We start from the raw sequence: 14,817 nt of genomic DNA on the forward strand, positions 1-14,817 counted from the left end.
AGCATAACGTCAAAGGAGGAAAAGCTCTGGAATCTTAAATACAAGTCAAGACTCAGTATGAACCTGTGATGTGTTCTCTTTAAAAGCAGTAAAATCCCTTCTTCTGACTTTCTCCACCGAAGATTACTGGGTCCAGTGACGAACCCCGGGGAAGCAGACACCGACCCCCTGGCGCCTCCCCCACCCCCAGCTGGGAGCCTCTGTATCATTTCCTGTGACGAGGAAGGAGGCTCCTCAGGGTCAGGCAGGAATGTTCTAGAAGACTCTGCAGCATCTCATCATATAGAGTGCTGGGACCTCTCCTAGACTGCTCGGAAGCCCAATTTAAAGGGGTCGGAAATGGGCAGATTGAACATCGGGAAATATTGTGACGGCAGTGAATTAAAACACACCAGATAATGTTGGAGTCTGTGAGGTCATCGTGATTTCTAAATTAAACCCTCACCAGCTCGCCTCTGAAGGTTGCCCATACATCACCTGGTGAACACAAGGGATGGTTCCTGTGTGCTTTTCCTTGTTTAGCTCACAGGAGGTTCTTTTCTCTATCGTCAGTGTTTTCTGCCAAATCTGGGAATTCCCTAGAGAATGGCTGTTAGGTGAATGTGGATTCTTTGTGCTCAAATTTGTTTCGAAGCAATAGCAGTCTTATTCGCAGCCTTATTTGCAAGGGGGCTGGTGTAAATCCTGGGCTTCCCTTGTTAATTCAGCTGGTAAAGAATCCACCTGCAATATGGGAGACCTGGGTTTGATTCCTGGGTCAGGAAGATCCCTTGGAGAAGGAATAGGCTACCCTCTCTAGTATTCTTGGCTTAGCCTGGTAGCTCAGCTGATAAAGGATTTGCCTGCAATGCAGGAGACTCAGGTTTGATTACTTGGTGGGCAAGATCCCCTGGAGAAGGGAAAGGTTACCCACTCCAGTATTCTGGCCTGGAGAATTCCATGGACTGTTTAGTCCATGGGGTCGCAAAGAGTTGGACACGACTAGCAGTTTTCACTCACTCCTGGTTTAAGTCTTGGCCCCAGATTGGTGCTTGAGGCCTTTTGAATGTTCGGTCATTGGGAGCTGACAAGCTTTGTCCATAACTGGGAACGGGAACACGGCCTTCCTTCCCTTAATCAGTGTTTTGGTCATTTTCTGAATGCCGCTGTGTGTAGAAGCTCTGGGCCAGCTCCTAGGGGAGACCCAGGAGAGGGCAGGGTGGGTCCTTGTCCCTGGAAGTTCACAGCGCAGGCGGCTCTCAGACCTGACTCTGTGACAGCCTCCTGGGAGCTGGTTAAGAATGAAGAGTCTGGGCCGGGGACAGGAGACTGGGGCTCTGCTTCTGCATCTCCTGGGAGCTGGTTAAGAATGAAGAGTCTGGGCCGGGGACAGGAGACTGGGGCTCTGCTTCTGCATCTCCTGGGAGCTGGTTAAGAATGAAGAGTCTGGGCCGGGAACAGGAGACTGGTGCTCTGCTTCTGCATCTCCTGGGAGCCAGTTAAGAATGAAGAGTCTGGGCCGGGGACAGGAGACTGAGGCTCTGCTTCTGCGTCGCGCTCAGACTGGACATCTGTTGGTCCGTCTGAGCCTTGTCCACCCGGAGGCACATCTCCTGGTGCCAAGCACTGAGCAGCGTGAAGACACGGGGATGTGAGGCCCGGCTGCTGCCTGCAGGGAGCTCTGCGCCAGCCGGACGTCGTGATTTCTCAGGACGCACTCACACCCTCGCGTCTAGGGTGACTCCACCAGAGGCTGTGCCATGCGCACCTCCCCACCACCGTCTGCTCCCGTAGTCCCCTGGCTGAGTAACCCTGGGGACCCCAGTCCAGGAGGCGGAAAGCCCGACGTTTCGGCCCAAATCCACGTCCTTTGGTGCTGTGTTGTAGCAAATGAGTGGTCTGCCCCTGTCCAGGTGGACACAGGCCCCACGGGGCCTGCAGGCCATGATTGCTCTGCTCTGGGAATCCACCTCGTTCATGTACTGCAGAACGAGAGTTTACAGAGACCCCCTCACGAGGCCGCAGGCCATGCGGGCATGCTGACAGAGGTGGGCGTCCAGAGACCCCCTGTCTTCTGGAAGCACGTGTGTGGCCCTCGCTCCCTTAGGATCCTGCCTCTGCAGTGCAAACCCTGAGGCCTGTCCTGACATCCTGGGGCCTGAGAACGTGTCTGCTGGCCCAGCACTTGCTTCTCACGGAGGAGCCTGAGGTTCACCGGGAACTGAGCCGTCTGTCTGTCTTTAACAGGGTTCACACTCGGGCTCACAGCGAGACAGGTACTGGGGTGTCAGCTTCGTTCTCAGGCTCTGTCCAGGTGCAGAACTTGGTGCCATGCCCATTGAATGTCACCCTCACCCCAGAGAGTAGACACACACTCTGCCCCACCTGGATGAGCCCGTGGCAGCCGAGGCCGGGTGGGAGCTGGGGCGGGCCTGCTGCCCTGTCTGGGAAGGCAGAGAGGCCCCCATGGACCCGTGTCTTCAGCAGGGAGGGCCTTCTAAGGAGCGAGCTGCACACGCATGTCCTGATGTGTGGTGGGGACTTGGCAGTGAGCCCCGAAGGGAGACTGCATAGGCCTCAGAGTCAGCCAAGGGAGGCCATGGGACAGGGCGGGGAGGGGAGGCCGAGGTGGGCGGCCTTTGAAGCCCCGAGAGCGGGGAGGTGCCTCTGGAGAGACCTGGGGGGAGGCAGGGCTGGGCTGTGGTGGGGGTGTAGGGACCGGTTCTGAGCACGCTCGCCAGACAGGCAGGGTGTACCGCCCACACTCTCCCGGCCATGCCTGTGGATGGCCAGGCGTGCCGGCCTGCTGGTCCAGCAACCGGCAGTGCTACGCGTACTCGCAGGGCTGTGATAGGAGCCTGGCTCGTTCACCAGAAGCTGCAGCTCACTCCCTCTCTTTCTGACCTTTCTGCTCTCCCAGCTCGGTTCCGTCTACAGAGAGAACTGAATCTTTGAGTTGTTGGCTGGTGTCATGTCATTTCTTGCTTCAAAGAAAAAGTAATCGGGACCCACAGCAGGATCTTTTTCCCTTTTAATTTGCCAAGAATGTCCTTGACAGACGTTAAGCCGCGGCACAGACCCTCAGGCTGGACAGTGTAGCAGAAAGGCCTGTAAGGTGGTGCCCGCAGACCTGCAGTGATCCTCGGTCTCACGAAGCCGCCAGGCCGTCAGGGGTGTGGTGTTTACGTTTGGGGTGGGGGCCCCTCGCTCGGGCAGCCGAGGTCACTGACTGTGGTGCTGGCTCTGGCCTTGCAGTCCCGCAGAGCTTGTGCAGTCCATGGGGTTTTGGCAGCAGCATTCAAACAATGTCTTTGATTTCATCCATAAAGGAGACACGTTTGCAGCAGGCAGCACGGCACTCGTGATGCATGAACGTGTGGTTCCCCCTCCCCCAACGTCTCCGGGAGGTGCCGGGTGGTCCGTGCCCCAGGGGGCAGAGTGTCATGCGGTCAGCTCCAGTGCCTGTGCTGGGGGCTGTGCCAACGTATTTAAAGCAGGGCCACTGTTTGGCTCTTAACTGGTTTTTACTGGTGTGCCTTGTCTGCATTTAAGGATCAAATCCTCCCTTGTGACTCTGAGCCATAGAAGCTTGTAACTCCTTAGGGACCGTCGACTTTTCTTTAGACTAACTGAGTATGTAAGCCACTCGTCTGTCGTTTCGGAGGACCGAGGACGTAGCACTAGAGAACACCTTTCCGACTGCGGATGGGTCATGAGCTGGGTGACGGTTAATTTTGAGTGTCAGCCAGGCTAGGCCATGATACCCAGATGTTTGGTCAAACAGTGTTCTGGATGTTTCTATATAACTTGGATGAGCGTAACCTTGAAGTCAGCGGACTCTGCATAAAGCGGACTGCCCTCCAGAGCGTGGGTGGGCCTCATCCAATCAGTGGGAGGCCTGAATGAAACAAAGGCCGACCTCCCTGGAGCACGAAGCCGTTTTGCCTCCGAAGGGAAGGCCTTTGCAGTTGAATAGCATCAGGTCTCCCCTGGGTCTCCAGCCTGCTAGACTTCCCCAGCAGATTTTGGTCTTCCCAGGCCTCTACAGTCAATCTGTGTGTGTGTGTGTGTGTGTGTGTGTGTGTGTGTGTGTGTGTGTCTCTGTGTGTGTGTGTGTGTCTGTGTGTGTGTGTCTCTGTGTGTGTGTGTGTCTCTGTGTGTGTGTGTGTGTCTCTGTGTGTGTGTGTGTCTCTGTGTGTGTCTCTGTGTCTGTGTGTGTGTCTGTGTGTGTGTGTCTGTATCTGTGTGTGTGTCTGTATGTGTCTGTGTGTATCTGTGTGTGTCTGTGTGTGTGTGTGTCTGTGTGTATCTGTGTGTGTGTGTCTGTGTGTGTGTGTGTGTGTCTGTGTGTGTGTGTGCTCGCGTGTGCTATGTTATCCCAACACACACACACACTTCCCTGTGGTCCTGTTTCTCCGGAGAACCCTGATACAGCATCACCCAAGGAGTGGAATTTTTTAAATTCATTAGGAACTTTTAAAGAATTTTTCATATTCTTTGTTATTTGATGCTTTTTTTCCAGCTTTAAAATGTTCCTCAGAGTTGGGAATTATTGATAATGTCAGAGCAGCCACAGGAGGGTCACCTTCCCTTTCCCAGACCAGCCTTCCCTGTTGGAGGAGCATCCAGCCAGTGACTCCCGGCATGAATCTGACGGGCCATGACCTTTGTCACCCAGCCATTGGGAATGCCCTGAGACGTGGACAGACACATGCCAATAAGTATCTGGCGAGAGCTAATAGAGATTGGCATAGAGATAATAGATCAGTCACCGTGAGGCCGGCTGGATGGGCACCAGCTCATTTATGCCTCAGGATCCGGCTGCATAATGAAACGTGATTTACAGTTCCATTACGGAACCAGGCCCCAAACACGCGGGTGTCGGTGTGAATTTTAAGATGGCCGTGCTCTGCATCCATGGTAGGTAATTGTGTAATGCACTGGCCTAGTGATGAATATTTCAAAGGAAGTCATCGCGGAGGTTTTGCTTGCACAGCTGAAGTTGGTGCTCTTGAATCCGCACAGAGAACCGGGAACGATTCCCGTCATTTGAACGGCCTCAGAAATCCATCTACGTAAATACACACGCTCGGGAAAATCTCTCGTGCCAGAAGGCCACTCGGTTTTATTTCAGGGCCAAAAATTATAAGGAAAGTTTAATGATGCAATTAAAGGTGAAAAATTGTTCCTTTTATCACCGTTTCTCTATTATAAAAAATGGAAGGAAAACTGTTTCTTTGCCTGATTGCCTGCTTTTCAAAAAGTGTGTCGTGCGCAACTCATTTGCATTTAGCTAATCGTGTAGTCGTTTTGAACTTCCATTCTATCATTTTATAAGCAAACCTCGATCCACTGCAGAGCCTGACACGCAGTTTGAAGAAAACTCACAACGTTAGGAGGCATCCAGGTCCATCCTCCGCCTCCAGCCAGTGGCTAGGGGAGAGGGGAAGGGCCGAGAGACCCAGGGTCAGTTGGACCGCATTACGTTCTCCTCCTCTGCTGCTGCTGCTGCTAAGTCACGTCAGTCGTGTCCGACTCTGTGCGACCCCATAGACGGCAGCCCACCAGGCTCCCCTGTCCCTGGGATTCTCCAGGCAAGAACACTGGAGTGGGGTGCCATTTCCTTCTTCATCTCCTCTGAGCTTCTCTCAAAAGTCAAGGCTTCTCCCCGGGAGTGAAAACGGGCCCGCAGCCCTGCCCCGGCTGACGGAGGTCAGAATCCAAGGGTGAGGGCCTCCGGGGCAGAGTCAGTGACAGCAGGGACCCTGCGGCCATATGACGCCCCGAGTGGGGCCGGAGCCCCAGGGGTCAGTGGTCCCGCACCCAGGGACCCTGCGAGGGGCCGTTGCCAGTCGGTCGCCAGTGTTTTCCTTCTGTTTTGATCATCAGAAGTCTCTTTAAACTCTTCACTGGAGTCCAGGAGGTTTACGACGTGGCGTTGGTTTCTGCTGTGCAGCGAAGCGAGACAGTTATCCCTGCGCATACGGCCCCTCTGTTAGCTTCTTTCCCATATGGATCGTTGCAAAGCACTGAACAGAGCTCCCTGTGCTGTACAGGAGGCCTTGTTGCTGTTCAGTTGCTAAGTCGTGTCCGACTCTTGCGTCCCCATGGACTGTAGCCCGCCAGGCTCCTCTGTCCATGGGATTCTCCAGGCAAGAATACTGGAGTGGGCTGCCATTTCCTCCTCCAGGGGATCTTCCCGACCCAGGGATCAGATGCGCATCTCCTGCGCTGCAGGTGGATCTTTACCTCCGAAACGCCGGGGAAGCCCACGGTAGGTCCTTATTAGTTATGTGTGTATTTTAAAAGTCTTCAGTGTAGAGAGAAGCACAGCTTACGATGCAGCTCACGCCTGTGTACTCACTACCCAGGTGTGTCAACTCTGACCGTTTATCATTTTTGTTTCCAATTGTTTATTACTTATTTAAAAATTTAATTTCACATATGCCATTCAGGCTTTCTTCCTTATTTTCCAGAGATAACCACTACCTTGAAATTGGTTTTTATAAAATGTCTACATGTGCTTTTTTTAATTTTCATTTTCTCCACATACATATACATCCATAAACAATTTGTATGCTCTTAATGAATATTCTGAAATGTTTTATAAACGGCATCACACGTATTCTTTTGCGACTTGCTTCTTGTGTTCAGCTTTATTTTTTAATACTTACTCATCTTGGTGGATGTCGCTGTATTTCATTTATTTTCACCTTTTATGGTTTCACTGCATGAATGTGTTATAACTTATCCATTCTCCTGTTGAAAGACATCTGAGCTGTCTCTGAGTCTTTTGCAGTTGCCAGCAGCACTCAGTCTTCTCACCCTGTGGCTCAGGGTGTGCCCGGTGTAAGACGGGGCTTTTCTGGGTTACAAGAGGTGACCATCTCGACATTGCATGCTCTCCAGTGAGGCGCGCCCCTGCCCCCAGCACGTGCAGAATTCCTTTCAGCCCACATCCTCCCCTGAACTCTGCAGTCTCCACAGTTTCTAGGCTTTGTCCGTTTGAAAAACAGGAGCTGACTTCTTCCTTCTACCCACCTTGCTCTCTACATCCCTGCTTACCCGTGAGTGTGAGCAGCTTGTCCCAGGGTGTTCACATCCTTGGCCCGCTTTTCTTACCAGGTAGCCTGTCTTCTTCTGTCTCATAGGGGGATTTTATAAAAAGACGCATGCTGTGGCTCCTGTCCTTTGTCAGTCATACGCACTCTGCAGATGGGGTTTGCTCGTCTGTGACTCGTACCTTTACCGTAATTCTAGTGCCTTTGTCACACGAAAGTTTAAAGTTTTTGTGTTGTCAAATTTACTGGGTTTTTTTCTTTTTTAATTGATGCTTATGCTCTTAAGGTTTTGCCTTTGCAGGCTGCTTTGTAATCCACTTTGAATTGGGGCTTATGGCATGAGGTAGGGATCTAATTTTACTCTCTCCTTATGGATAGCCAGCTATTTCAGTATCATTTATCAAATAATCCTTTCTTCCCCAGCTGGTCTGCCCACCCTTGTCTGCCAAAGACAGATGTCCACATTAGCATTAGATTTTGGATGTCTGATCCGATTAGAATGGGAATGGGGCTCTGAGTGGTCATTTCCAAGTGCGTCTGGGACCTTCTGTGAATTGTCTTTTCCTCAGCTAGAGAGGTTTATGGTTTTTAAATGTGGTGTTTGTTATAGGAGCAGTGTTTCTCCTTGGCCTCCAGAATTTCCCGGCCTCAGAATTCCGAGGGTGAACATTTGGTAGGAGACTCTGCTTCCAGGCTTGTTTTTCAGAGAGGTGATGGACAGTGCACTGCCCGTCCAGCCGCAGCCCTGGCCCCCCTTGTGGCTGTTCCGTCGTGCCGACGTCACCAGCAGCGTGTGGTCTGAGCCCCTGCCACCCCGGTGCTGAGCAGCAGAAGCCCGGCCACTTTCTCTACATGTGAGCCTTGCAGGGTAAAGTGCGGAAGACCAAGCAGGAATTTCATGGCGCTCACGGGAGCCCCTGGCGGTGCGATCCCGTCTGGTCCTAGGGTATCTTATCAGCGCAGCTCCGTTTTCTTAATTAGCGAGTAAGACAGGGTGACACTGAAATGATCTGAAACATGATTTGCCAGAATGTTCTCTTGTTGTATTAACCAGAACCATCAGCATCTTGAGGAAAATATCCCTGACCCGCTTCTTAAAGGGTTGGAGTGTTTGCTCTGCAGACCGCCTGGCGGCCCGAGGAGGCTGGAGCGTGGCGGCCCGAGGAGGCTGGAGCCTGGCGGCCCGAGGAGGCTGGAGCCTGGCGGCCCGAGGAGGCTGGAGCGTGGCCTCCAGTGCAGGGAGGAACGGCGTGTGGTCGGGGGCACTTCCTGTGGACCGGCGAGCCCTGCCCTTGTCCCAGCGGACGTCCTTCCCCTCCTCCACGCCTCGGCCCGCTCCCCCGCCTGTGGGCCAGTTGAGTTGGGCCCCGGGAGCAGAGCCCAGGCTTGGACAGGACTGTCCAGACCAGGCTCACCTGGTTTCTGAAGCCACCCGGGCTCGCAGGAGTTTTTTCTGAGTGCTGGCTCTGGGCCCAGGGCTGTGGCTGTGGGTGCATGTGGCAAGCGCAGGGACGGGCCGGCAGGGGGGTCACCTGGGGCGGAGGCTGGCCCGGTGGGATGGGGCCCTGGATGCCGTGAGGGGCCGTTTCCTCCGGATCTCCGACGGGGGGAGGTTTCCAGCCGAGCAGTGGCGGGATCACAGGAATGGGGGGCTGAGACTGTGGCAGGGCGCCCGTCTGCCTCTCCCCGGGGCTGCAGGAGGAAATGAGAAGCTGGCGTCTTTGCCCCTCCTATCCCAGCGTAAGCTCCCACGCACGAGGCCTGCTTGTGGGTCCCGTCTCCTGCCGAGCAGCCTTGCCAGCTCCCTGGCTTCCTTCTCCTCCCAAGTCATCTGGAGCCTGGGGAGGTGGGAGAGGAGGGTTTGCAGCCTGGCCCAGTGCATGGTGGCTGGAAGGCCTGGACCGGGGCAGACCCTCCCCAGAGCCGGCTCTGAAATGGCCCCCACGCTGTGGCTCCTGGTGTGAGCGCCGGGGGTGCCCACTGTGGTCATCGAGAGCCCTGCCCTGGGGGCTTCCCGGGGGCATGTCCTTGGTCCCTGGAGAGTGCCGTGTGCTCCTGCATCCCCCGGGCTTGTTGTTAAACGGCTGGTCCACTTGGCTGATTTCACACCAGTCGGGAAGGCCCCTATCTTAGGTGCTGGATCCCGAAGATGATGGAGACCCCCTGTTCCTAGGGGGCCCCGGCCGTGGGCTGTGTGACGTGCTGCCTCCTCGTCTCTCCCACTCCGGGCAGCCGATGGGGATATTTATTGTCCAGGTTAAGCTTCATTAAAGCAGAAGCCCACTTTCCATTAGGATATGAAATTTTTATTTATTAAATTGCTATTTTAGTGTAATTTACCAAGTCATTGAAGACAAACAATCCACTTAAGTGAAGCTGTAAACCTCCGTTTTCCCCGAATGCCGTGTTCCCGTGAACGCGTGGCTCACGCCGCGCTCTGCTCGTCAGCTCTGGAACGTCGTGGCGGCAGTTCCGCACCGTGTTGGCACCGGGGACTGACTTCGTGGAAGATGATTTTTCCACGGACCAGATGGATGGCTCTGGGGTGCTTCGAGCACATGGCGTTCATTGCACACGGGAACCTAGAGCCGCTGCTGACTGAAGGCACAGACCCACAGCCCGGGGTCGCGGACCCGTGTTATGGGACACAGACTCTGCAGCCCACCCTCCTGAACGCCGAGTGAGGGGCTGGCACCTGCCAGGTCATTCCCAGGCCTTCGCCCGGTGGCGGGGAGCCCCCGGCAGGAGACTCATCTGGAACCCGTCCAGGGGCCGAGCAGCTGCTGCCGCTCGCCTTTGTCAGCCGCGGCCGTGGCCGTTAGGGAAGAAGAAAGGAAAGCACCTCCCGTCAGGACCTCCGAGCGCAGCCCTGCACTCACGCGGATTTGCAGTCCCAGTTCATTTCGCTCACTCGTCTACAGTATTTCAGGCTGAAGGTTTAGTTGAAGCCGGTCTTGGGATAATAGCGAGGGCCTTTGGCTTCTGGCATAAGTAAATACGAATTTTTTTTTTCCCCTAAAGAAAAACATTTTCGATACACATCTCAAAGACTTCCAACAGATAGAAGTTACAAAGAACATGTCGACAAAAAAACGAGTGAATAGTCAATCTAAGAAAAAAGGGTCTTCCCAGGTGGCGCTCATGGTAAAGAACCCACCTGCCAATGCAGGAGACACAAGAGATGAGGGTTTGATCCCTTGGTCAGGAAGATCCCCTGGAGGAGGAAATGGTAACCCACTCCAGTATTCTTGCCACGGACAGAGGAGCCTGGTGGGCTACAGTCCATGGGGTCGCAAAGTCAGACATGACTGAAGCAACTTAGCATGCCTTTTATTCAGGCCACCCTGAAGGTAATAACCTGGGAGACAGTCTTTCAGAAAGCTCTGAGGACTGTTCCTCCCATTAGAAGCTGAAGCACAGATATATATTAGTAGATATTTGAGAGAAGGAGTTCCACATCAGATGACAGATTGACAGTTTGCCTACTCCAGATCTGCATGTACGAGGCAAGCAGTAGGTCATCCTGAGCCTCACAGGGTTAAGGCTTGCTGTCTCGCCTTTTTGGTGCCGGGAGAGAGTTGCTCTTGGCGGGGAGCAGGCGGTCTGTGTCTCCTGGGGGTCTGCTTCACGTGTCGGGGCACAGTGCACGCCGGCGAGGAGCAGTGACCTAGGCAGAGAGGGATTTGTGTCAGACACTTTTTGTCCTGCCTTAACAGTAAATTTATTTCATCACACACAAGCTCTGAGAGGGGGAATCCCTAACGTCCGAGGAGGCAGGCTACCAAGAGTGAGACTCAGCAGAGAGAACAGGCTGCAGAAAGAGAGCCACAGAGACCGCAGAGTTCAGAGTTACCTGTAATGTGCTGGAAAACAAGTTCAACATGTTCAAAGTGATGAAAAAGGAACACAGTGAGCGCGAAAGGAGGAGGAGAGGGAAACTCACAATTTACAAAGCCGGCCTGAGAAGCCACGCAAGTTTCAAATGTGACAGATGAGTCGGACAGGAGTTGTGATCCAGCTGAAGAGACGACCAGTGAACTGGAAGACAGAGTGGAAGAAAGTGCGTCTCCTGGAGAGACGAGAGGTGGCGCTTATGAGCAGAGAGGTTGAGTGAAGTGGAGAACACGGAAAAGGCCTCACCGCCACCGCACCTAGGTTCTGAGAAAACACAGAGAGCTGGAGGGGGATGTGGTGGATGTCTGCCTGGCCGCATGGGTGACAGTTTTCCAAAACTGATGGAAGCTCCCACGCTCAGAGTAGCTCTAGCAGAATAAATATTACAAGGAAAATGCGCAGCATCCAAGACAAGCAGGGTATCACAGAAGCAGCCGGAAAGAGGAGCTTGGTTTCCTACTGGGGAATGTGGCTCATCTCAGAAGCAGCCGGAAAGAGGAGCTTGGTTTCCTACCGGGGAGTGTGGCCCAGGACCTTGGGGAGTGAGGCCCAGGACAGCCGCCCTGACCTCCTCGCTGTGTCTGGAACCTGCCAGGCAGCCTCGAGCCTCAGGGCCTTTGCCTTCCCCCCCAACCCTGATGTCTGCACGGATGGCCCTCTTTGGGTCTCTGTTTGAATGTCACGTTAGGCGACTGAGCGCTGTATGTAACACACCAGCCCCTCCCTGAGTGCCCTGGTGTTTCCCATCCTTCTTCCTCACCTAGTATTTTTTTTCCAGAGGGTGTCACCATCTTATGCAATGTGGATTTTATTTTTTTTTACTTAGTAAACTGTTAGCAGCATCATGCAGCTGTCACACCGACATGGCACCACAGTGCAGGGGGCACCCTGGGCACCCTAGCTGCGAACCTTGGTGGCGTTTATCTGAACTGAGGCAGCGGCCGAGGAGGGGCTTGCAGCGTTCCTGCCGTCCACACTTGGCGGTCACCGTCGTGGCCAGGCAGTGCCCGGGCGGGGTGCCTGCTCTGCTGCCTGCCTCCCGGCCGGGGCCAAGAAATCAGCCTCTGTGGGGAAAGCGGGGGCCCCCCTCCCACGGGGCTGCGTGGAGTGGGGGCCCCTGAGACTGGCCTTCTGTCATCGCTGCCCATCATCCGTGCAGGAAAGCCACGGGGCCTGCTTGCCCTGCACGTCCGCTGTGGCTGGCCGCCAGATCAGAGAAAACCGTCTTTGTTTTAATGAGATGAGAGTCAGGAGCGAAGGCCTTGCGTGCTGGCGCGCTGGCTGGCTGGCTCCGTGTTCCCGGCCGGCCCGTGGGGGCCGCGCCCTGACCTTCTCCTCTGTTCTGTCTTGCAGTCGGAACCTGAGGGCTTCGCCAATTTCCACCTGTACGTGTGCGCTGCTTTTCTCGTGAGATGGAGGAAAGAAATACTTGAAGAAAGAGATTTTCAAGTAAGTAAATGTCTTTTCAGGAAGGCCCCAGGTGTGATCCCCTGCCTTGGTAGAGAGGGGAGTTAGCTTTAGTTCTCGGGGTCGTTTGCGGAGGAGCTTTGAGACACACCACCCGTGGTCAGCGCTGACCTGCAGGCTGAGACCCCGCGGCCAGGGGCGTAGGTCACGGGGGGCCTGGGCTCTGTCGACACCAGCTTGCTAAGCTTGCTGACACCTGGGCCGCTGGTGTGCGTACCCGTCACAGTGGCCTGGGGGCCCCTGGGAGCCTCATGATGGCTGTGGGGAGTGGGGCGTTAGGGAAGGGGCAGGCACACCATCAGACAGCCTGGCTGCCGGGCACCCGGGCGCTGTGCGACCCTGGGCTGGTGTCTTAGCCTCTCTGACCCACGTTCCCGCAGCCGCTCAGTCCCCGTTCCTCAGAGGCTCTGTGCTTGCTCGACCCGGGGGCTCCAGGCGGGCTGAGTGCCTGCCCGTCCTCGCCCCACATGTGCCCGTGTAATGTGTGTGGCGTTGACCCCCGGGAGGCCCGGGCCATTGTGGATGTGGTGAGGAGGCCCGTGGTCAGGCTTTGCACCCCCGGCCCCTTAACCTCCTCGAGCCGCTCTTCCTGCTGAGGGAGGGAAGGAGGCCCTGCCTCCTGGGTGGCAGCGTAGTGACAGCGGGCGGCCGGCCAGCCTGTGGTCCCTTAGCCCCCTGCTTGTCCGACACCCTGCGGGCCTTGCTCGTCCCGCCGGGGGCTGTGGGGAGAACCCGGCCAGCCCCCCCGACTGCCCAGGCCTTCCATCCTGGCCACCGGGAGACACTGGGCAGGGAGGTCCTCTGCCCGGCCCACAGAACCCGGGGCCCAGCCTGCCCTGCCTCCAGGTGAGCAGCGAGAGAACAAGGTCATTTTTCCCCCGCTCTGCTCGGGCACGTGGAGGTGCAGAGTGAGGCAGGCGCTGGGCCGGGTGACCGAGTGCGGGGAGTGGATGCAGGCGGCGGGTCCGGGCTCCTCAGGGGCCACCGTCCACGCAGGCACGGGAGAGCCTGCCGGCCAGCCGGACCATTCACATAAAGGGAGAAGGCCTGGCTTCCCTGGCGGCGGCGGCCAGCATCCAACCCCGCGCCCCACCAGCGCTCACCTCGTGGACAGATGACGCAGGGGCCCGGTTCCCCGGCTGACGCCGTCACAGGGTTCCTGCCTCTGTTTCGCTAGGGCCTCTGGCTGGGGAATGGTTCCCGGAGGCCCCAGGCAAATGTTGCTCCCTCCCTGCTCCCCTGGGGGCCCGCCTGGTGGAGGGAGGCGGGCAGGAAAGAGCCGGGGGCCGTGAGAGCGCTCAAGAGTGCCTGAGCTCAAGGCCCGTCCCGGGGACAGCTCGAGACCCCAGTGCTGGGCGGCCACTGAGCCTCTCCGGCCCGAGAGATGGCTGAGTTCCGGCTGGGGACAGGGGTCTGAAACCACAGAGTGACCTCACACAGGGGCCTTGCCCCTCTGCCCGCCGTTTATGCCACCTGCTTCCCAAACGGAGGCGGTGCTGCCAGGGCCCAAGGCCGCCAGGAGCTGCCCTGGATGCGAGGGCCCCTGAGCTGCGTGGGAGGAGGTGCCCGGTAGGACAGCATCCACCCCTCCTGGCCTGTTAGGACTGGAGGGCACCACTGGGGCAGCTGGTGGGGACTTTTTGCAGCCTCTCAGAGCCCTGCTCACTAACCTCGATGTTCACCGGGGCCAGGGGACCGGCTCAGCCTGGCAGCCGGCGTGGCCACAACTCTGAGGAGTGTCGAGAGTCGCTCTCCCCTGATCTCGCATCAGACTCAGGCCTGGCTGTCGTGGGGATGGATGGGGGCCAGGCTGTGAACGCTCAGTGTGATGTGGGGAATTGAACTAAGTGGGAAAGGCAAGGAGAAGAGAAAACAAATTAAATAAAGCACCTCTGGGGCCCTGGTGGGCACAGGGCAATCGTGTGTGGAGTTGTGACATTTCAGGAAAATGATTCTGCATCCATGGGAGGCAGCCCGGGCGTCCAGCAGCAGAAATCCCCGGAAAAGGCTCCAAGAGCCTCCCTCTGCGCAGATCCGTGGTTGCCGCCGCGTCGTCTCTGGGGACTAGTCATTTCCCGGGGCGGGTGTCTTAAGGAGGAAGGCCCAGCTGTGCAGGCGCTGCAGAGCGGGGCATGGGCGTGGCTCCCGCATCCAGTTCCCAGAAGCTCAGTGAAGTTGGCCCAGGCCAGTGGTCTGGTTGTGTCCAGTTCCACGAACGTCCATGAGGGTTGCTGGGTGCCCTGGCTGGAGGGAGGTCCCTTGCAGAGTGGACGGTCACCCCTGCCCTGAGCTCTGGGAGCTCGCTGTGCATCTGTCGAGCAGGGGACCGCGTCCCACCTCTGTCTGCACACCGCCCACAGGCTGCGCACATAGGGTGTCCAGAACCACCTCCTCCCCGCACCCGCATCCTGCCTCC

The 14,817-nt window shown here is 56.3% G+C and overlaps 1 protein-coding gene across 1 annotated transcript in view; it reads left to right on the plus strand.

The window, feature by feature from the left end:
* TBC1D22A (TBC1 domain family member 22A) overlaps window positions 1-14,817 on the plus strand; it is a 260,368-nt gene that overhangs the window by 225,396 nt on the left and 20,155 nt on the right. The window contains exon 12 of the mRNA XM_019961997.2: window positions 12,288-12,383. Within this exon, the coding sequence (XP_019817556.2) occupies window positions 12,288-12,383 (96 nt within the window). The remainder of the gene's footprint in view (window positions 1-12,287; window positions 12,384-14,817) is intronic.

Source organism: Bos indicus, chromosome 5, assembly GCF_029378745.1.
Source record: "Bos indicus isolate NIAB-ARS_2022 breed Sahiwal x Tharparkar chromosome 5, NIAB-ARS_B.indTharparkar_mat_pri_1.0, whole genome shotgun sequence".
Lineage (NCBI taxonomy): Eukaryota > Metazoa > Chordata > Mammalia > Artiodactyla > Bovidae > Bos > Bos indicus.